Below are 23,640 nucleotides of genomic sequence, written 5' to 3' on the forward strand. Positions count from 1 at the left end.
CTTTTCCAACCTTAATGATTCTATGATTCCATACCCCAAGGGATTATTCATGCTTTTTGGTTCTGCATAATACTCAGTTCTTACAGAGCAGTATTCTGTTTCTAACCATGCAAGAGATCCCAGTCAGGTGCCCACCCACATACCTCCCTTCTAAAACCTCACTTTCTCACTACACTTCAGCGGGCAGCATGACTATCCTACTACTCAGCGCAAAACAGAGGAGTTTCACGCAGGCAGTAACTAAAAAGCTGTAGAGGGAGTCGTACTTACAGCGTTCCTGTGGTGAGATGAAGAACACCAGCCCCGAATCAACGGCAATCGGCCACCTGGAGAAAAAGCAAAACAGTTCCCGAACGGGCAGCGGGTGCCTGGCTGCTGCTGGGCTGCGGGGCTGAGCGCGGCGCGGGCAGAGCGGCGGCAGTGGCGGCAGCAGCAGCGGGTAGGTAGGGCACAGCGGGCGGCAGCGGGGCTGCGACCGCCACACCTCTCCCAGCAGCTGTCCCCTGCGCTCGGCGGTGACACCTCGGGGAGGGCGAGAGTGTGGGCAGGGCAGGGCAGGGCTGCGGGGGGACACAGCGCAACCGGGAGCAGACCTTTCCCCAGATCGGTAATGAGAACGCCCTCCTCCTTTACAAACCCACCGTTCCCACCTGCAGTCCCGCCTGCCCGGCAGGACACATGCACATCAAAATAACAATTCAAAGCAGTGGGGTGGTTCAAGGTACAATATGCACCCAGTAATCCGGATGACATTTTGCAGAAGCTCCCTGGCCCGAGGCCGATGTTACACTATTATTTCTTTTTTAGATCCCCTGTAACTTGGCTGCCAGAGGAGTTTCAAAGCCATTTTATTGCACTCAGCCCCTCCAGACCCTGAGCACACACACCAGCCCCACACGCTGCAGTTTGTGTCCCTCAGCCCCCAGGCAGGACCTCTGAGCAGGCGCTGAAAACTGAAGAGAAGCAGATTCTTCTTCCGAATGCTGAGGACTTTCCACGTGTCTATATGCTGTGTGTAACCCAGCCAGACTGGTTACACTCTTTAAAATAACTTTCACATCCTGCTGGCAAAATGAGGTTGAAAACACTGCTTAAGTTGACAGGGCCAAGGGCATTACAGTCCATGAAAGCTCTTGAGAACTTGTGATGGAAAATGCTCTCTTAGTGCAAAGCCTACTCTCTGGGGCAAACTCCGTTCCCTGGGTCCTGGCGTTCCTCACTGGATAGCTCGGGCATTGCCACTCAGCCAGCTGGGTTTTGGAACCCAGTTCTGTGTGTCTAACCCAGAGCTGGGCCTGATTCAGCTCAGGTTGCTCATAATTGAGTTCTGCAAGGAGGAGGGTTATTACAGCTATCTTGCCTTACATAGTGAATGATTAGATTTCTATACGCAGATTTTTCTGACAAACGTTTCAGCACTTACGTTGCAATCCTCCCTTAGATCACCAAGGAATTAATTGGGGTGTATTCTGAAATGCAGATCATTTTTGAGAGGCTGCCTCATATCTTGCACGTGTGTTTTCTAAGCTCTGCAGGAAGGCACTCTCTTTAAGGAAGGTCATCGGCCTTCTGCCTTCAAAGACACTGGGGTTTGTTCAAAGTTTGTCAGAGCAAACCCAGCAGCAGCCTGGTGTAGCTGCTTTTCTTTCTGTCCTAATTTCCCTCTGCTGGGGAAAAGCCACAAAATCTGCTATAAGAAATAGCAGTGCCACTGATCATGTCTCATCACTGCTCTGGGGTTCCCGTGCCTACTGAGGGGTTGAGACTGCAGCACTAAAGTCCCCCAACACTGGTGCCTCAGTGCAGCTCAGTGCTGTAGACAAGAGGAACAGTTCAGAGCCTGAGAAGTGCATGCAGGATTTCCAGCCCTTTTCATCCTGTAAATCACAGAAGGAAGGTCTTCCCCTCCCACTAAGGGCTTACAGTGGCTCTTAACAAGAGAAGTCTGCTGGAAGACCAGAGGCCGAAAGCCAGTGGTAACTTGGGCTTGTGATGTGCTCCAGGGTGAGCTCCTGTAGTTATTTCACTTTATATTTGGGTCTAGATGCCCACTTACCCGCAGCCCTGGGGCTTTTACCAGTGAGATTTCCCATCTGTGAGCATCAGACACCAGAGTCTGTCCTATGTGATGTGAGGATCTGTGGATGTGAAGTTTTAGTGTCCTATGGTGTGAGAATGGCAAAGAAGGCTACTCTGCACAGCCATGTTTGGAAGCCAAAGGCAAATACGTGCATGGAAAGCTCAGGAAGAAAATCAACTTCCTTCTTACATGCAATCACATGGGGGCAAATACTTTGCACGCAAGTAGCATTCAGGCAACTGAAGACCAAGCGCTCTGTGCCACCTGTCTGGTGGCTGCCATACAGAACTTGTGTTTTTATAAAGCTGTTTTGGTGCTCACAGCTAATGTCAGGGATCTGAGGCACTGGATGTGAGTGGCCCCAAAGCTTTTGTGAGGGAAGACATTGGTAGATGCCTGCTGAGATGTTGCCTGACATAGTGCAGTCTGCCATACTCCAGGAGAGGGCTCATGGAGCTGAACTGCACTCAAATTCCTTTCTTGAATTCAAGTGTCACCCAACAGCTCAAGAACGCAATTCAAACTTTATTTTTCTGTGCAGTACATTACCATCTATGAAAAATAATGTAAACAGAATTGTGATGCCTGAAGCACTCAGGCGTGAAAACTGGCAATGGTCTCAGTTCCAGAAGGTCCTTTCTTTATGGGAAGGCATGGCTGATGGGAACATGGACCAATATGCAGTAAAATTGGGTCTATCTCACTTTCATAACATGCTTTGGTGGAACAGAACATGACAGGAACAGCCTGTTCTTGTAACTGAAAATGTACTGACTTCTGCCATGAAAACAATGTATACAGGACATAAAGGCAGATACAAATCTGCTCTGAAATGGAAGCGCTCAGAATAACCAGTGATCTGCAGGAAGCCTTTCCAGCTTAGCAATATAAACAGTTTCTATGCCTTGCTCCAAAGTGATGCCCACACAGCCGTACAGGAGAAAACACCTAGAAAACTGGAGTACAGCCATCTTACACCTGAACTCTTTGAGTCTTTGAAAGAAGCTAGAGCTGTATTAGATGTAATTACTCCTTCAAATTCTAGAGCAGTGTTAATAACCAAGGAGACTAAAGCACTAAGCAGGTTGTACAAGGAACCTACCTTTAAGAAAGCTCAAGTCAGCTTTTGATATTCAGTTCTCACCTTAAGAAAAGCTTTTCCTCTTTTTGTTTCCTTTATGCAATATCAAATTTATTAGCCACGATTCAGCTTGCAGAGAAACAGCCAAAATTTGAAAGGCAGTGTGAAGATTTGGAGGCAGTAAAATTAGAAAGGCACGTAAAGAAGCAAATAGGTGCTTTGCCACTGCAGCAGTTCCTTCCTGTCATTTAGTTCCCACTCCAGGCACGTAGGTGTGTGAGCAGTGGCACAAACACAGCGATTCCTTCTGCTCCAACTGCCACTGATCACAGTCCACATCCCCTTTCCTTCATCATACGGATTTATTTTTATCACTACTTCCTTATGTCTCCTAAGCTAGTTAATAAATTTGCCATGAAAATTTAAACTCTCAGAGAACAAAATTATTGATCGTTAATAATGGGGAAGGATGTTCCAGGAAGTTCGTAGGATGGAACTAAAGAAACACAACAAAGAGAGACACTTTTGCACTTAATAGGTATAAGCACTGTTATTAAAATTTCTATTTCAGAACAAGATCAAGGAACATAAATTTGTGACCATCCTCATAGAACATAACATACCCCAAAGGTAAAGAAACTCTTGGATTTGATGAAAGCCCTTAAAATAGGAGACCCTGTGTATATGCTTAGGAAAGGAGCTGTTTTTTCAGTTGGTGACTAAATATGAATTAAATTTTCAGAAAATTTGTGCTGTATTCATCACTCTGCAGGGGCTCAGGAGGAGCACAGTAGGCACAGTGCACACCAGGTGTAAACCCACCGACATCAGCACAATGTTTCACACAGTCCGTTTTACAAGACTGAAAAAAGTCAAAGGCAGCTTTCTGTGATTTTAAGCCACCTAACTGAGAACCAAAATATTTCCTTCAAAATTCTTCCAACATCCATAGTTATCCAGAACAAGTTTTGAACTGCTGTACTTCAGCTTAGACCTTTCATTACTGCTGTTGAGGCATCTCCATCTAGTGGCACTTCACTGTACTGAAGTCTGTCCTCAGCAGAGGCAAAATCTCTTCCTTCATAAAAAAAAGTAACAATAACAATAATAATAAACACAACACACAACGGTGGAAATAATACAACAGTTCCATGCAGCATCTGAACTTCGGATATGCTGATATAGTTAGTTCATTCAAGCTTTATGTCAGTTTGTGGCATTGTAAGGAAGCATTTTCTGCATGGTCATAAAAGCAAGGGAAGAGAATTAACCTCTATTTTTTAATTATTTCAACTCTACTTCAAAATAAAGCTGTGACGCTACAGTGATTCCAGTTCACTTTTAAATATTTCCATGTATGTTTCTTCTTCCATAAACCATGAAAAACTGCACATAAAGTGCAAATACTAAAAACTGCAGCTGAAAGCTTTAAAATTTTCATGGAAAGAGATTTTATGGTTTCTTGTTGTTAATGTTGGCGACACAGTGCACAACCTAGTGATTTATATCATGCCAGAAATGAAACGAAGTGGACAACTGTGATTTGATGTAGCAGAACCTTTGTGAATTTCAAGCTATTGTATACAGGATCTGAAGTATGCAGCAAGAACAAAAATAGCAGGAACTGAGGCTTTATTGAGTGTGGAACTCAGAATATGTATTGACTACATATTAAATCAGTTTGGAAACACTAACAGCCTTTTGTATGGCTGGATTATAGATATCTCTTTGACTACACATCTGCACGCTCTTACACAAACAGGATTAAGTGAACATCAAGAATTGAGTCACCCTCTGCATCACTGATCAGCAGCATCTGAAGTATCTTGTGAGTGTGCCAGGTACTTAGCAGTATGAAAGGTTCCAGAAAATGCACAATGGCACATTTCAAAGGAAATGTTATTTAACTTCTTGCTGGTAGGTATTTGTTGTTATGAGCTTCCTCAGTGTTGAAATACATATAGAGATGAAATCAATGGATTTAATATCTTCTATTCACAACATATATAGGTCAGTTTTTCTTTATTTCTCTCTTTTCAGGTTGAGCTATTAATTGATTACATGTGATTGAATTAATGCTAGTTAGCAGCCCTGCTATTAGGTCTGGACAAGTCTACACATTAGCCCATTATTGGGTTTGACCTCCTGCTGTGTGCTAGGGAAACTCAGCACACAGAACATAAGGTCTGTTAGGCTGACAAGCTGCGGACCCCATCGCTCTCAGTAGTCACAGTCAAAGAATCATAAATCATTTGGGTTGGAAGGGACCTTCAAAGGTCATCTAGTCCCACTCTCTTGCAATGAGCAGGGACACCTACAGCTAGACTGGGTTGCCCAGAGTCCAGTCCAACATCCACCACCTCCCTGGGCAACGTGTGCCAGTGCCTCACCACCAGCTTTTGTAAAAAAACTTCTTCCTTATATGCAATCTCAATCTCTCCTTCAATTTGAAACCATTTCCCCTTGTCCTGTCACAACAGACCCTGCTAAAGAGTCTGTCCCTTTCTTTCTTACATCCCCCCTTTAGATACTGAAAGGCCGCTCTCAGGTCTCCCCAGAACCTTCTCTTCTCCAGGCTGCACAGCCCCAGCTCTCTCAGCCTGTCTTCGTAGGGGAGGTGTTGTCTCGCTCCAATTTACAGGAGGGAGAAGGGGTTCTTTTAATATATGTATACCCGATGGCGAGATTAAGACACAACGGGTCAAATGTTAGCCCGACCAGTTTATTACAAACCCTAGTAGCTTAGGGAGATGGGGAAGGGAAGGTGGGCGATAGAAAAGAGATAAAAAAGCAAGGAGTCTTTGTAGAAAGCAAGAGAGATAGTCACCACCAGGGGTCCAGCGTTGTTTGTAGCACCGACGTTGATCTTCTTGGGTGATGGGTCATCAGGGCTTGTTGTTTGGTTGCCAACCGCTTTGGTTGAACAACCCCTTTGGTCAACAACCCCTTTGGTCGACGACAACCTCCAACAGCAGTATGAACTTATTTATAAGTCCAAATTGGTCGAGTCAGCTCTCTTTGGAGTGACAGTTAGTGGTTGAGTCAGCTCTCTCTGGAGTGGCAGCTTCCGGCTTTGGGATCCCAGCAGAAAACCCATCTTCCGGGCCTTGCCAGCAGATAAGAGGGAGCAGGGAGGTGCCCACCCGCATCTTGTTTTTCACAGGATACGATGGTATCATTCCCCAGTCTCCCATACCAAGCTGGTGCTACTTGGTCACAGGCCAGATCTTCCACCAGTAAACACTCCTGAGCACTCCCTTCCTGGGGCAAACAGCCCTGAAGGAAATGCTTTCGAATGTTCACACAGTGATGTTGATTGCCACATGGCGACACCCACCATTTGCCTCCTTGGTAAGTAAGTTAGAGTCTTATCACAAAACATACCTCAGAAAGCAAGCTTTGAGCCAAAAGAAAAGAAGGGTTCAGACAGGTGTTCCATCCCTTGGACCATTTTTGTGGCCCTCCTCCGGACATGCTCCAACAGGTCCATGTCTCTCCTGTACTGAGAACTCCACAACTGAACGCAGTACTCCAGATGAGGCCTCACAGCACAGAGCAGAGGGACAGGATCACCCCCCTCACCCTGCTGGCCACGCTGCTTTTGATGTAGTCCAGGATATGGTTGGCTTTCTGGGCTGCAAGGGCACATCCCTGGCTCATGTCCAGCTGCCATCTACCGTTACCCCTAGCTCCTTTTTGGCAGGACTGTGCTCAACCCTTACATCCCCCAGCTTGTACTGACAGTGAGGGTTGCCATGACCCAGGTACAAGTCCTTGTACTTGGAGCTGTTGAACCTCATGAGGTTCACCTGGGCCCACTGCTTAGCTTGTCTCTCTGAATGGCATCCCATCCCTCAGGCATTTCAGCTAGACCACACAGCTTGATGTCATCTGCAAACTTGCTGAGGGTGCACTCGATCCCAATGTCGATGTCATTGATGAAGATGTCAAAGAGCACACGTCCCAGTACTGACCCCTGAGGGACACCACTCAACACTGAACCATTGAGCACCACTCTCTGCGTACAACCTCACAACCAGTTGCTCGTTGAACAGTCCACCCACTAAATCCATATATTTCCAGTTTGGAGAGAAGGATGTTATGGAGGACTGTGCCAAACACCTTGATGAAGTCCAGCTAGATGACATCAGTTGCTCTTCTCTTGTTCACTGATGCAGTAATGCCATCAATGATTCATAATGAATGAATTTAGCTCTACTATAATGATGCAGTAGTGCTAAATTCAAAGAGTACTCATCTCAAAAGAAGAACATAGCATGAGAAACTAGAGTAATTGAGCGAACTTACACTGGTAACCAAGAAGAGCACAGAAATTATGATTTGATCCTGGAAGAACTTTGCTGATAACCTTCTTGCCATCTGCAACTTCTCCATGATTTTCTCACATAACATTATTCTGGTAAGCTCCTTTTTTTTTTCCCCATTCTTTTTCTACATAATGCTGACATCATATGTTTTACTTTAGCACAATCTAACTTTTACATATGTGAGGACATCTGAACCCTTCCTACTGTTCAAATAAGGTAGACAAGTCCTTCCCATTTTAACAACCTTAAATCTGGACAAAATGTTCTGCTCTTTTTCTATTTATTTGCATAGTAACATGCAACAGAAAGGCACTCCTGAATCACAGAGGCTAGCTCTCCGCCACTGCAGAAAGCTGTGCTGTACAATTGCCTCATCAATTTATCAAGTACCACATAAAAAATGGATATATTTTTGTTCCCACTAATTCCAAGGAAACACTGTTTCAGAATTTGATTGCTGTTATGACTGGAAACACTCTTCTAATTTTCTGACTAAATTTATTAATGGATAGTTCATATCTGTTTATTCTAGTATCAGCACTGTCCTGCAAATTAAATGCTTTTCATCCTTCATTTTTATTTTCCTGATATATTTATAGAGAACACTCCTATCTCCTCTGTTTTTGTGTTATTGAAATAAACAAGCTGAGCCAAATCTGTTTGTACAATATGCTCCCAGTCTCTCTGGTGACCCACCTAATCTCACTCTTTCTCTGCTTCAATTCCACCTTAGCTGAACTATAGAACAACTACAAACTTCCACAGTACCCAAAATGAGCTTTCATGAGGCCCTTAAGCAATGACATTGGTACCTCTCTACTTAAATGAAAATGTGTCTCCTGAGTTGTTCTCTGGACTTATGGTGATTTCCAGGTATAAATCATCACTAGATTTCAACAGTGTGCTTTTATTAATCTTACAAAGACTGACAGAAAAAAATATCAAATATCCAAAACCCAGCCCTTGAAGACTGATATTTCCCTTTTCAACCTTATTTATGTCTATCTCACTTCACAGTTTCTCTCCTAACCCTATATTCTCATTCCTTCCCAGGTGAAAATATATCAGATGTTTTGCTGAACTATTTTTTTCTGAAACTACATCTCACTGGTAAATCTGTACTTCCCCAAAGTTTTGCATGCGACTTAGGCCAGACTTACAGATGTCTGGTTGGGCAGATCATTTGTCTTATACTCAAAGATAAGCTATCACGGCTCAGGTTCAGCTCACTTGACTTCACAGAATTAACACACAGAGAGTTGGGGATCTACAGTGAGCAATTTGTGATGTGACCTGTTCTCTGCAGATGCCTCCTTCCACTCAGTACATAGGCACTCTGTACTCACTGGGCTCACTGGGATACCTCAGATTAATGCTTAAAGTAGGAGGGCAGGCTGATGTTCTCTAGAGATCTTGTAACATCCTTAACAGATCTGTTGAAAAAAGAACAGCTACTAGTTTTTATGTATCACCTGTTTCAGCATTTCAGATGCCATCTCTACCAAAGCATGGCAGGGGGTTGCTGCTGTAGTAATTTCTGCTCTGCCACTCATGTACTCAGGACAGCCATGCTTTGATTTAGGAGGATTTAACTGAAGCTCACATCCTTTCCTGCTCTCTCATTTATATCATTGAAAAATCTTCTGCTTTTAAAATTCCATGACAGTATGGTACAAGTTCATCCACTTGGTAGAAATTTGAAGTAATTTTAGCTGAAACAGTATATATCATTGATTGGTAAAAATAAGAAGAAATGGCAGAAGAGGCAAGTCAGTAATAATCAACTGAGTCAAAAGCTTTTGATTGTATTTGTACATACTGTACATGTAGGTGGAAAGAAAAGGAACATAAAAATGACTTAGGCCTTCTAAAAATACTACTAAAAACCCCACTGAACACAACACTGCGAAACAAAAAAAAAAGCATTTCTTATTGTAGTATCTTGTAAAATTTTATTCAGTTGAAGTATATTTTTATTTTGCTCATCCAGCTAATCAACAGTCATCAGGCCCAACAGCCATGCTTCTTCTGCACACTTGTCTGAATAACCCAGTTGCACAATAAACAAATTTTTAAGTAAGAGAGGGTCAGCTGAAAATAGGAGGAGTTTGGATTTTTTCATTCTTTCCTGATTTCATTTAAAAATAAACTCTTTCCTAATTTATTTCTAAAATTTTAGCAAATTGAAGGTTCCTTTGCCCCATCTAAAAGACTGTATGGAACTATTTTTATATTATTTTATTTATTATTTATTATTTTATTGTTTTGTCTTGTTTTTGAATCTAGGTATCGAACCTAACTTTTATTGCATCCAAAATAAATTATAATAAGCTTAAATTCCAAACAATAATACACAGAAGAATCAAACAGCGTAGTTCCTATTTTGCTCATACTTTGTAAATCCTTTCCAAATCTCACCCTAGGCCATGAAACAACACAGGTAAATTCTTAAGATGGCACCTGATGGTGATATAGGTTGGTTTGTTTAGCTGTGGGGATTAGTACATTAATTTAAGAACCAAGATATTAGTTCAGCAAAAGGAATCCATGAATGATAGTTCTAAAACTTTGCATTTCAACTTTAGTGGGTGAACACTCGTTTTCCTCAGTAATTTTGCACTGGAGGCATAATAGAATACTTTTATCTTTTGCCTCAACAATTTTGCCTCACAAAAAGCACAGGAGTTCTAACGGAATACTTGTATCTTTTGCACCCAGTAGGTGCAAGGACATTTTCCTTGGATTCCACATATATTGTTTTAAACGTTGCTCACTATGGCCTAACAAGGAATGGAAATTTTCCAAATTGGCGAAAAGCAGCTCAAAGTGAGTAACTGTTAAATGTAGAACCTGAACTCTGAGAGGGTGCACTTGCTTATCAAGTCGCCTGGTACCTATTGCGAGGAATAAAGGCAAGACACTTTCTAACACCTCATGGGAGTTAGACAGTTTTCTTCCCGGATTTCGGACGACAAGGGGACACACCCTGCGCGCACTGGGTGAATGTTCTGCTGGGGTAGTAGGAGTACACACGACACAACACACTTTAGTCAACCGCTCTTTTCATTACGTAACAGGTGAGAGACGAGGAGAAGCAGTCACCCGGGGCGGAAAGGGCTGCGCATGCGTGCTGCGGCTCCAACTCACCGCGCCGCCGCCGTCATGGCGGCTGCCCGCAGCTGAGCCGCGTCCATCTCGCCGCCCGCCTAGCCTAGGGGAGGCGGTGGCCCGCAGTATGGTGCGGTGCGGAGCAGCGGTGCTGCGGAGGGTCAGTCCGGGGCGGGAGGGGATGGGCCAGGACGGGCCAGGACGGGCCTGGCGGCTGCCCTCCGCGTGGCTGCTGCGGCCGCTTCCAGCCCTGAGGCCTTACTGTCTTTCCCGCTTGCGCACCTGGGGCTCGGTCCCTGCGAAGGCTCCGTGCCAGCCTGCTGGGTGGCCGTGACCCGGGCCTGAGCGCTGCCCCGTTGTTGGGGTGGAAATGGCAGCCATTGCCCGCGCCTGCACGGCAAGCGTGTAGATGTGGCACTGAGGGATGTGGTCAGTGGGCATGGAGGGGTAGTTTGGGGGTTGGGCTAGGTCGTCTTGGAGATCTTTTCCAGCCTTAGTGATTCTATGATTCTATTCTATGTCTGCTTTCAGGGGAAAGTGCTATATAAGGCATTCTAGCCACACTCTATCTAGTGACTCTAAAGTGAAAAGTAAACAGAATGAAATGCTGATGTGAATCTTTGTGCTTTCTTAGTATGGAAACTTTATTGATGATTTGCGGCTCTATGTGAGAGGAGGAACAGGGGGAATGGGTTATCCCCGTCTGGGTGGGGAAGGAGGGAGAGGCGGCGATGTCTGGTTCATTGCTCAGGAAAGATCGACCCTAAAGAGCATTAAGGCGAGGTACCCGCAGAAGCGATTTGTGGCTGGAACAGGAGCCAACAGCAGGTTCGTCTGTTTGGTGACGGTTGTTAGCGTTTGTCCTTCCTGGGTAGCAAATGCTTGAGTTACTGAGCCTGGCTTAATTCCTCCCAGTGTTAAAGCATTGAAGGGTGAAAAAGGAACAGACTGTGAAGTGCACGTGCCACCAGGGATTTCAGTTCTTGATGATGATGGGAAGAAGATTGGTAAGATCTTTTGCTTTGTTTTAATATATCCCAGTAGATAATGCCATTTATCAATAGTATATTGTAGACTTCTAACACTAGAAGCATCTTAAGATTACACAACTCCCAAGATATGTGTTGTTTGTTGTTTTTTTTTTTCTGCTTTGGTTTTTTTGCATGGACAAAGAGAAGTTGACAAAAATTACTCCTAGAATTTGCTGAACAAGCACGGACCCCTTCCAGAAATTAGTAATAGTTAATTTGTATCACTGTGTGCAGCAGAAAAACGTTAGTTGCAACAATTTCCTGAGGTTGGAAGCCACAGTGATTGTAGCGATCAGAAGGACCAATGCGATGGAAAAGGCGTTACAAAGGGGTGGAAGGACCAGCGTGATAGCCAGGGTCCATCCCCTTCCAATCACACAGTGAACTGCCTTCACCTGTGCTCCCAGGGTTGACTTGGTCTTTCCTCCAGGTGCTCAATCAGTGGTGCAGGCCATGAGTCAGTAGTTCCCATACAGTGATCTTCTGTAGGATTAAGCGTGTCCTTAAGCTCAGTTTAGTGTCCCACTGACTTTACTGAATTATGACAGAGCTTAAAAAAATAAGGGTCCTTGCTGAGTGTCAGTATTTCAGGTAATCTAAAATGCTTATCATTTAAAAAAAAAAAAAAAGTGGTACTTGCTGATAACCAGGAAGAGCACTTCCAATAGAAATAGCTCTCTGTAAAATAGTATGGAAGATTCTCTCTTTGTTGAAGTGGGAAGTTAAACCTGAACCACTGCAGGGAATTATGCTTTTTCACTAACTGATTTATTTTCAGGAGAACTTAATGCAGCAGGAGAGAGATTCTTGGCAGCCCGGGGAGGTCTCGGTGGCTCTTTAGCCACAAACTTCTTGCCTTGCAAAGGTCAGAGGCGAATTGTTCACCTTGACTTGAAACTTATAGCCGATGTGGGCTTAGTTGGGTAAGTACTGCAGTTCTGTGTTGTGGTTTGAGAACTGACATCAGAAAACAAAGTAGTAAATTTCTAAAGGGATTTCAAAGAAATTCCAGAGGTGGAGTTTGAATGTCATTATAACTTGGCCGCTTCAGTTACTTGCAGTTTATAAAAAGAAGGACTTAAAACCTATTAAAATTAATTCTAAAATTTGGAAAACATTGGTTATGCTTCGTTAATCACGGTCATTAGTTCAACATACGTGAATTTAGCAACTGCAATGATTTTCAAAATATTGTTAGTAAAGATTTGTAGTTTAAGTAGTAGGTACAAATCAAAGCCAAGAGCAGTATCCATATTGGTTCTTCCACTTTATGGTACTGGCACAAGTGGATCCTTTCAGTGGTAGTCTTAAAGAAAATGTCAAAGGCTACGTAGCCTGCTCTCCCAGTAAACAGCATGCAATGCGGGAAGGAAGAAATTACAAGCTAGAACAGTAGGGTTTGTATGTCTTTTGCACTGGTGCTTTTCAACGTTGCTGCTTATTAACATCGCAGGTAAACATTTATTTGGACAAAGCTTTTAACAAACCGCAGTTGTAGAAGTGTTGATCTGCTTGACATCTACTCATAGTTTTCCCTTGCAGTCCCTGTTCATAAAAGAAAAAAATCAGTAAACATTGTAAAGTAAAAACATCTGGTTTTAGGCTGAAATACTTTTATTCGTGTATCCTCTCACAAAATGAAGTCTTGAATACAGCTAGACTTTTCTTTTTTGTTTATTACAAATAACTTAGTAGCCCTGTTAATATCAGAAATATTAGTTATATTGTTTTCAAGTGATCTCCAGAAATTACATTATACAGAACATTTTGGCTTTGGAGTTGTGCAAAATACAGCAGTTCTGTGGTGCTGCTTTAACCCTACGTTTTACCTTGCATTTTATCTGATAGTTTCCCTTTAAAAATCATTAAATGAATATCAATTAATTTGAGGAGATGATTATTTTCTTGTTGAGAGTATGAATCAACCTCTGATAATTTGTGATTGTACTTTGATCTTGTAGAGTTTGCTATTTTTACTTCAGTAGATTTGTAAGTGGTTTGCTATTAAATCAGATCTGAAAACATCTAGATTTTAGAAAGGGCCCTCAAGTTTGGGTGCAGGTTGTGATGTGTAGCGTAGGTGGCAATTTGAACTTCAAAGAGGATATTATGCCTCAGTGGAAACAAAATACACGCTTGAGGAGATGACCAGAGTAACCTTCCAGGCTGTCTTTAAGGCACCTTTCAATATCAGAGAGCCTTAAAATTACCCTGAATAATTTTCTGTTATAACAGGAGTCTTTATGTCTCTGATCTTTTTGAAGAAAGCCTTTACAAGCCTATCATAACTGCCCCTCTATAAAGCCTCTAATTTAATATTAGTCTTGTTTTTCATATTAGTTGTCCTTGCTAACAGGTTATGATTCTGTGTGTATTTAGATAGAAAGTATGTAGTTTTTCATATAGCGCATTCTGAGGTACACATCAATAATCAGTTGCACCCAGACTTGGTTTCCTTTGATCCCTGGTGCAATGAAGCACGGTGTTGAATAAATGAACTTGGGTGGAATACAAGTCTTGTGTGGTCTCCTGTGTGGAGCAGATGGCTACGAGATGACTATAATTTAGACTCTGACTACAGCTTAATGTTTGACAGGGATCAAAACTATCGTGTCCTTTACAGCTCAGACAATTCTTTAAAATAAGCAGGGCCACCCATAGCAGGGTGCCCATGGCCAGATGATCAGGGAGGAGGCCCCACAGCCTCTAGGCAGCCTGTGCCAGTGCTCTGTCACCTGCGGAGCACAGAAGTGCTGCCTGATGTTCAGGGGCTGTGTTCCAGTTTGTGCCCGCTGCCTCTTCACCTGGCACTGGGAACCACTGGAAAGAGCCTGTCTCCATTCTCTGTGCACCCTCTTTTCAGGTATTTACATTGATGAGATCCCTGGCGCTCTCCTTTCGTGGCTAAGCAATGGTAATTTCAGCATCACTGGTACAACTTCGTTACCTTAAAAATATACACAGATACATACCTCGTATACTTCACTTCCTGCAGCCCTGGAAAGCATCAAGGAATTTATAAAAAATGATTCAAATTTGATTTTTTTAAAAAAGTAACTGTTTAAAAAGAAGTGTGAAAAGATTAAAAAGAATTGTATAACAAAAAGTGTAAAAATGAACCTATAGCATTGAGCTTGACTAAAGTAATACAGTATATTGGGTAATAAAATATTCAAGAATCACATATATTTATTCACTGTATGAATCCTGACTTTCTCTCTAGGTTTCCAAATGCAGGAAAATCATCCTTGCTAAGCAAGATTTCTCAGGCCAAACCTGAGATTGCAAATTATGCATGTAAGTTCACACGCTTATTTTTAATGCTGTAATATTTTATGAGAGCAAGAAAGTTTATAATAAAGAACAGGAGATAACCATGTTGCGTGCTAAATATATTGCACAGATTATGAACTATACCAAATACCTTTAGAAATAGCTTCCATTTCAGTAACTGGTTCCTTTTATGGCCTCAGTTGTTCACATGTACACCTTCATAGTGCTTGAAGCTGTTGTAATGGGGTCTATTTATTTTAGTCTCAGCCCTTTTTGTTTCCTTTGAGACTCTGTGGTGTGCAGTATCCTCAGTCTACTGAGTATGCACCATCGCGTTCTTTTGCATAAGCATCTTGCATGCTTTGGAAATAGCTACCACCTGTTCTTGCAGCAGAGTAAGACTTTGGTTTTGAGTCTATCTACTGAAAAATACTATTTATTATTATCTTCCTAAGGATTAGCCATCTGAACGTTCTTTAATTAAAAACTAATTTGGTGTGTTGTGCTACTGCTGCCTGTATTTTGCCTAGATTATTTACCCAGAGTTGTACCTGTGAAAGGATGTTGTCCTCACCCACTGTCTCTTCAGATGCTATGTGTTAAATAGATACATGCTGAAATCTACAGAGACATCCAGTAATCACATGGTGGGGTTCGTGCGTGAGGAGAGATCCATGTGATGGTTTTCTGTCTGATGACATTACCGAGGAAAACTTGGAGGCTTATCAAAATTATTTAATTAAGCAGATGACTTGCAAAACAAACTGAGAGGAGAACAGCACTTTGAAATAACTACAGTGGATTCCCAGAAAGACTGCAGATGTTTGCCTGCCCTCCCTCCCTTTCTTCCAGGCTTTAGTTCTGGATTTACCGACTAAAAACATCAGGTCTTTGCATCACCATCAGTTCTGCAAGTCATAAAATGCAACAAAAAAAACACCACAGTGATCTTTCTGATCTCCATTACTCTGCCTCTCTGTCTCCGTCACTTCTGTTTTAACGTTGCTCTTGAGTAAGCTACCATTTAAGCTAGCATCAATAATATTGTGACTACAGAGCCTGCGTTTTCCTGTCAGTCAGCTTAAAAGCTGCCAATGGCACCGGGACACGCTGCATGTCCTCAAATAATCTTGATGTTTCTGATAATTAAGACAATAGAAATATTATAGGTGGAAACATAAAGAAATGAAGGCCATGCGATATTGGAGATGCTTAGTAGCCTTCTGAATGGAACCAAAAGCAGATGACAGGAGAGACATACATAATAAATACTTCGGATACTGTGTGAGCTTATATTTGCTATTTAGGGACTTTCTGAGCTGTACACAATTTTCATATATTTAGTAATCCTCAGTGTAGTTATCCAGTCTGCGCATAAGTGGCTGTTTTGAGTATTCATGCGTCTTTGGCAAGGGGTACTGAAGCTTTAACTGCGTGTTTGAAGACCACCTCCCCCTTTTTTTAGTAGAGGAGTACAAGGGTTCGAGTTCTCATAATTTCTACTGACCTTCTCATGTAGCTCCTCATTCTCTACACTCTTTTTTATGGAGAATCCTAGCTCACTTGCGTTTCCTTATTTGAGATCTGTTCCATACTCTGAGTAACCCTTTCGAATCCAACAATTTCTGGCTCCTCTATTCCTTTTTTGGGATGAGGGGATCAGTACTGCGTGCAGTGCCAAGATCTGGAGAACCATTGGGTTATAGAGTAGTCCAATTTTTTTCTTACTTTTTTTCTATATTCCTTTTCCATCCATTCTGCTTGCCTTTGCTGCTGCTGATCACTTGTATCACATAAATCTAAATTTAGAAAGTTGTGCAACATTTAAATATTTTTGAATGTTAACATTTTTTTAATACTAAAAACAGTTTTGTTTCTTTCTCCTCCTCTTTTTCCTCCTTGTCATAGTTACAACAATCCAGCCTGAACTAGGAAAGATCATGTATGAAGATTTTAAACAGGTTGGTATGAAAGTTCATCTGGTCATTTAGGTTGTGTGTAACGTTTATTTATGTTGCAAAACAGCATTCCAAAAAGAAATGGAAACTTGTAGAGCTTTCTGAAAGTGTATATATACATAATGCAATTACATGGATTTAATGGAGGTTGTGGAGAAAATCTTATTTTATAAAGTAATAAAAAGGTAGTTTTATAGATGCTGAGTTGATTTCAAGTCACTTTAATAAATGACTTCTCATTTTCCTCTGCCTTTTTTCTGTGATTCCAATCCTGTGTTATAATCTTGGAGTTGTGAGCTCATGTTTGGGAATGAGACTGTTGTGTCCTAGCTTACTCCTATAAAGTTTAGGAGCCAATTAAGTGTTTCAAAGAATAGCTTGTTATTTTTGCACAGGAGGCATGTTTTGACTGTGTGGAGAGCTCTGGGATGACTGAGTTATTCTCAGAATTAATTTTAAGTAGGAGCAAATTTGTCCAGCAGCTGCAGATCCATAGTAGTGAATGAAAAGGAATACTGTTACTATAACTTCCTGTTCTAACTTTCTGGGTTATCTTCTTCTTTTCTCTAAATAAAAAGCAAAATTAAAGTGAGAGTGACTGCATGAGCAACCAGAACAGTGTGATCCCTAAGAGTTACCTGGGTCCAGTTCCCCTTGTGGTGGGACGTAGCTCCAGTCTTCTGGAGCTACAGACTACCTTAATTATTGTGATCCTAATTCTACCTTGCTTCTTCGGGTAACTTGTCAGGTAATTCTGTGGTGTTTTGAATCCTTTCTGAGGTAAACACTGGAGAGGAAAACTGATGCAAAAATAAGATACTTACTAGTAGATTTTGGTACAGAGTTGGACCCCAGGTTCATGTAGGGCTAGAGCAAACATTGTAATTCCTCAAGCTTGAATCTTTGATGTGGTTTTAAGTGTATGACACAGGAGGTACTGGGATCATCACTTTAAAGATAAAAGACGAATGCATAAAAGGTCTTCACGTGAGTTAACCGGAAAAGCTTACCCTTCAGATGTGAAAAGACAGACTCCTTTTCCCTTTCAGAAGCAATAATCTTAGGAGATTTTATAGCTGATACTTGAAACTTCCATTACCAACCTTCAACATTATTGTGTACTAAAGGAAGGAGACCTAATTTGCCAGGCTTTTAAAAATATGCAGGTTTTCAGTTGATTTGTGTTCAAGTTGAGACAAACCCATCAGTCTATGGAATAAATGAAGTGCGGCTTTCTCAGAAAATTGCGTTCTCCCCTTTGAAGTGGGCAGTTCTCTACAGAGATTCAAACATCTAAAGGAAACTTTTTGTTTATTCATTTTATCTGCTAGTTAAGGGTAACATCCTAGAAAACTGTGTTGCAAATAATAAGCTGGTTTGTATTGTAGCCTTTGAAAAACTACCTGCTATGAATCAGGAACTCTTGCTTTTACTGATGTATTATGTTCCAGCAGGAGAACTACTTGTACTCCTGGCTTTCTTTTCTGCAGCTGCTTTATCATTTCCAATGACCTTTACTTCTTGGCTGATTCTGCATTTCATGGTTTTTATATGTTGGTGCTGGGTGCTATATAAAAACTATACGGACAACATACCTCTTGTAAAATCAAGGGAACTAGTGACTATGATTGCACTGAGCATCTGTGAGTGGGAGGAAGTAATTTGGCTCTCAGTATTGCAACTGCTGAAAACAAAACAGCGGGAGCAACTAAGAGCAATGTTTGAGGTGGCTGTCCTGTATCATTCAGGGGAGGCTAGTTCACTGTATCTTTTTATTTTCCTAGAGAACACTGAGGTTTTTAAAGAAATATGTAGCAGTGCCTGTTTTATTTTAGTACATTAAAAAAAAAAGTAAAGGCCACATGAGTTTTGTACTACTTGCAAAAGGACCTTGATACACAACAACACAAAAGTAGAGTGTGAGTCTGAGGTTCAGCTCATAGCACCAGATCATGAAAGCTGTCAGAACCTTTCATGTATTGTACCAGAATATCTGAACCAAGTACTGTTTTGAGAGAATCTGTGTTTCTTTGAGCTCTATAAAAATACTCTTTGGAAGACAACTCAATCATGAAACCAAACGCATCACGTCAGGAAGATGGTGGTTTTGTTCCAACCCAGTAGTTATTCTCTCCCTATTCTACTTACAAGTCTGCAGTTCACCTAGCTGTATCTTCTGTCCCTGTAGATGGAAAATTCTGAAGCAAGGCTGGAAGTGCTTGGAAAATGCATAATGGTTAAAAAGTTAGTGGGACTGGTAAAGGAGAGTGTAACTCACTCGTAGCAGAAAGTAGGTTGCATGCTGGAAATTTTATTGTGTGCTGGCTTTCAACCCTGCTTAACTGAAACCAGCTGCTGTCTAAATGGCTGTCAGGTAGGTGTGAGCCCCTGCTTTCGCCCTCTCTTCCCCCTCTGTCTTGGCTTCCTGTGAGTTGCTGGGTAGCTGTGGGGTTTTCTAATATTCTGCTCTTCAGTAGTCTGTCTTAGCTCTCCTTTACAGCAGAGACAGTGATTCCTGTTCATTTTGGCAGTTCTTGCTGGGCTCTGGTTGGCAGCTGGTGTACTAATAAAAATCTCATTTCTGCTGAAGAGCAGAAGAGAAATACTTGCAGCTTCTCATGCTCAGGGGAGCAATGTTAAGTGGGTTTGTATTTGGCATAACAATTTTCTGTAGCCACAAGGAGCAGACTTCATTTTCTTTTCTGGTGGCAGTTTGAATTCTATACAATTAGGCTATTTTGATAGCCTAATTTTCCCAGTTTCTAGAATGTGTTTTATTCTCAGGTAATAGGTAAATGTTGCAGAGACATTTTTATGCCTCTACTTTGTAGACAGCTATAAATAAATAGAGGGGGAACATGAGGTGCAGGATGACTGTGTAATAGTAGCATTTTGTTTAAATGTTTCTCATGATGGGTTTTAAATGTACGGAAAAGGCCAACGTGTAGTGCCAGAGAACTGATTTCCCACACAATTCCGAGGAGTACGTATTTGTAAAAGGAGCCTCTCACAGTAGATACTCTTTGTGTTTCTTTGTCTGGATTATTTTGTTTATGTGAAGTTGTAGTAGACAAGAATCATTTAAAATTACTTTTTCTTATTGGAAATATTTTGTTTGAAACTTTTGTTTTCCTAGATTTTAGTAGCTGATCTCCCAGGCCTGATTGAAGGTGCGCATAGGAACAAAGGGAGGGGGCACAAATTCCTCAAACATGTGGAAAGAACCAAACATCTCCTCTTAGTTGTAAGTTGAATAAAATTTACAGCATATTGAAATCAAAGACAGGGTAGTAAATAAAATGCAACTGAATTGCAATGTAGTTGGAATTTCAGAAATCATTTGTAACTTGTGTGCTTTATAATAAATATAGTTATTGTCATTAGAATAGAAAGTACAAACGGCTGTTTGATGCTAAATTAAATCCTTAAGCAGAATTTATTATTAAAATTTGACAATTAATTTAGAGCAGTGAAGTGTTCCAAGAATAATTAAGGCTGGTGGGTAATTTTTCTTTCATTTTTTTTTTTTTTAAGTCCCCTCCCCCTAGTCTTCCCATAAAGAAAAGGTTTGAAAATCGGGGCTTTGGGAAACATCCTCCCAGACCCTACTAGTTTGTGCTTCCAGTGCCTATGGTTTTACTTGGGTGTGTAGTTGCCCTCTGTTATTTGCCCAGGAATGAGGACATGTCCACCGAGGTTGTACAACAGAGTTGGTGTTGGGGAGAACTTTGATACTGTAACATAATTTCTTAATTATGTTAATATGTATTTCTTAAATATGTTAATATATGTTATACATTATAAAAGCTGATGTGTTTTGTTTTTTTTCTTGTAACTTTTTCAGGTTGATATTTCTGGGTTTCAGCTCTCTAATAAGACTCAGTTCAGAACAGCCTTTGAAACTATATTGCTTCTAACAAAGGTAACTTCTTAGCATCCTGTCAGTTGTAGTTGTGTGCTGAGCCAAGAAAGCATTAGTTTTAATGAAGTTTCAATGTTAATGTGTTTTCTGGATCTACAATACAAGGGTCAATTAACAAGCTTAGCATTGTCTTAAATGATAAAATCTTTGTTTTAACTGTCCATTGAAACTGCTCTACTTTGAGCTTAACAGCTCCTTCATTAATCTGGGATTAGTGAAATGAAGGTGAAAAGATGCAACTTTTTCAGTTCTTCATTTTATTAGCCTTCTGGAAGTAGGAATACATGGGTGTAGTTAAATCTCTGCCTTAACACCCTTATGTATAGCCTAATGGAGATGAAATAACAGGCCTCAGCTTTGCAGACATTCATTGTTTCTGTCTCTTATTGTGGCTTCTGGTGGAAATAATGCAACTTATATTATGTAAGTTTAGCAGTTTTTCTTAGTAGTTCTACGGCTTTAGGTAATGAGTCTTCAGAATTTCAGCGTGTTGCTTTGTTTTCTTTCAGCTGAGTCATGCTTGTATTGTGTTTTTTTTTCCTGGTATAAATCACTGTCTGTGCTTAAAATGCTTAAGAATCAGAAAACTGTCCAAAGAATTTCCTTATATATTTTGTAGATATGATTTTTTTTTTTATGAACAGAAAAATGAAAACAAAGCCATCATTCCTTTATAGGGAGTGTTTCAGAATCATGCAGCCTATTTACCTGAATTACCCATGTTGTACAAAAGATCACTGAAAGACTGAACATTTCCTTACGGCACACCCTTTTATTACATCTGTTTTGAGCTCCTGAGTAGATCTTACAGCTGCCTAGACATAGAGACTGTTTAGACAACTAAGCAAATGAGAGAGTGTATGTAAAATTGAAGTAGCACTTCTTAAGCTACAAATACTTATTAAGGCAAATTTACTTGTCTTTTAAGGAATTGGAGCTGTACAATGAAGAACTTCTAACAAAGCCTGCACTTCTTGCCATTAATAAAATGGATTTGCCTTGTGCAAAAGATAACCTGAATGAACTTATGAAACAGCTTCAGAATCCTGAAGGTAAATTAACTTTCAACAATTAGCTTTAACAAAAGTAATAAGATTGGAGTAACTCTGCTTTGGCAAGTTGTTGTTTGAAGCTGAATTGAAATTGAACTTGGCTATTAAATTTATTGTTTCACAGAATCACAGATTGGTTTTAAAACATACACTGTTTCTGCATATAGAGCTCTGTTTTTGTGTACCTTTAGTGCTGGCTTTGCTGTTAGGGAGGTATTTTAATAAAACAGAGATCCTGAAAGTCTTTGCCCAGCTATGATATGGGAGAGTAAATTTCCAGTTTAGGTGTGTTGAGTACCAAATAATGTCCTTTCAGGATCCCCTTAGAGACACTGATGAATATACAGTTTATCACATGACTTTGGCCGAGGTGCACAGAGGTTCTGGGCTGTCCTGTGTAAGCTTTCGTCCATTTTGCTGTTATATTGTGGAGAATTCCTTTCTATTTCCTGGAGTGTGTAAGAATCAGGAAAGCTTAAAACCATCCATTTTGCTTATTCTACAATGTGGGATTTTTTTGTACTCAGAATAAGGGTATGGCCTTTGTGAGAGCATAAGTATGGGATAATGCAAGAACTCTGTTAGTGCTTATCTTCTGAGACAGCTACTTTTTTTTTAAGGTGGATTAAACAAACGATACTCTTACATTAGTTCCAGTTATGCTTTTCTATTGTAATTGATGAAAGTCTATTTTTGAAATTAAATAGGCTTTGTAGTGATCCAGTGTATGAGCTTTTACTAACTCTTTAACTGTGATGTTGTTTCAGACTTCTTACATTTACTAGAGGAAGAAGTGATTCCTGAGAACACAATTGATTTCAGAGATATAATTCCTATATCTGCATATACTGGAGAAGGAATTGAGGAACTAAAAGTATGTGTAAGAAGATCACTAGATGAGGAAGCAGAGCGGGAGAACAAAGAATATCGTGAAAAGAAACTATTACTTTTACACACGTCAGGAGAACAAATGAATAAAGGCTAGCATTCTTGGCTAGATTTTAATATATTTTTGTATGTTCATGAACTCACTGCTATGTAGACCTTCCTTTTTGTTTTTGTTCCCTCTACCACCGCTACCCAGTTCCCTAGCGCATTGCTTCAGTCTCTTCTGGTGCTTAGGTAGAGCACAATGTTGAGAAGAACTGTTTTTCAAGTTTATGCTGGCTGCTGACTGAACTAAGTAGAGAACAAAGTGCAGCTCAAAGCATTGCCTAACAACTGATGAACCCTGAAATATTGTTTGCCACACTGGATGAAAAGAGGAAATAAAACCTATGGAGGTAGCAAGGGAGCAACTTGAACCACTTGCAGCTTTTGCCATGGATGTCAGAGGTACCCAGGGAAATTTCTGATGGAGGAATTTTCCAGGTTCCGTTGCTTTGAAGGTGAACTGGTACTGCTGCTTTGACAGATGGTGGGCTTTTTGTTATTTTTAAAGATCTAAAGGAGTACACAAATAAGTAGTCACAAGAAAGCAACACGTAGAAGCGTGGAAATGCAAGGCTGATGCCTGCTGGTTTGTTTTCCACACCTGCTGGTGCCTGCTGTACTCCTCTTCGTTATATAACCCCTGATTCTGTATTCCCAAACCTAATTTGGCAGTTCTCCCTTTTATGGAGATGTGGTGGAGAAAATGACCGCTTTTCAGCGGAGCCCCATATTTTGGGATATAGTTCTTGTTCGGGTTTTTATAAGCAGCACGCTTAAGAGGTAACATGTTGAAAAAGAATTAGAAGTAATTTGTTGTACAGGATGTCTTTTATTGATCGCAATTAAAATAAGACTGAATTCATCAAATGCTTCT

At 40.9% G+C, this 23,640-nt stretch overlaps 1 protein-coding gene across 2 annotated transcripts; it reads left to right on the forward strand.

The window, feature by feature from the left end:
- Positions 10,601 to 23,633, forward strand: GTPBP10 (GTP binding protein 10). 2 transcript variants are annotated; one of them, XM_021385460.1, is made up of 10 exons: positions 10,601 to 10,727; positions 11,232 to 11,425; positions 11,513 to 11,604; positions 12,407 to 12,551; positions 14,852 to 14,925; positions 16,810 to 16,862; positions 19,996 to 20,103; positions 20,704 to 20,781; positions 21,710 to 21,833; positions 22,601 to 23,633. In XM_021385460.1, the coding sequence occupies exons 1-10, from the start codon at positions 10,725 to 10,727 to the stop codon at positions 22,816 to 22,818; spliced, it is 1,089 nt and encodes a 362-aa protein (XP_021241135.1). In that variant the 5' UTR covers positions 10,601 to 10,724; the 3' UTR covers positions 22,819 to 23,633. The 2 variants fall into 2 exon arrangements, with proteins under 2 accessions (XP_021241135.1, XP_021241134.1); XM_021385459.1 differs by having other exon boundaries at positions 10,606 to 10,757.

The sequence above is a fragment of the Numida meleagris genome, chromosome 2, assembly GCF_002078875.1.
Source record: "Numida meleagris isolate 19003 breed g44 Domestic line chromosome 2, NumMel1.0, whole genome shotgun sequence".
NCBI lineage: Eukaryota > Metazoa > Chordata > Aves > Galliformes > Numididae > Numida > Numida meleagris.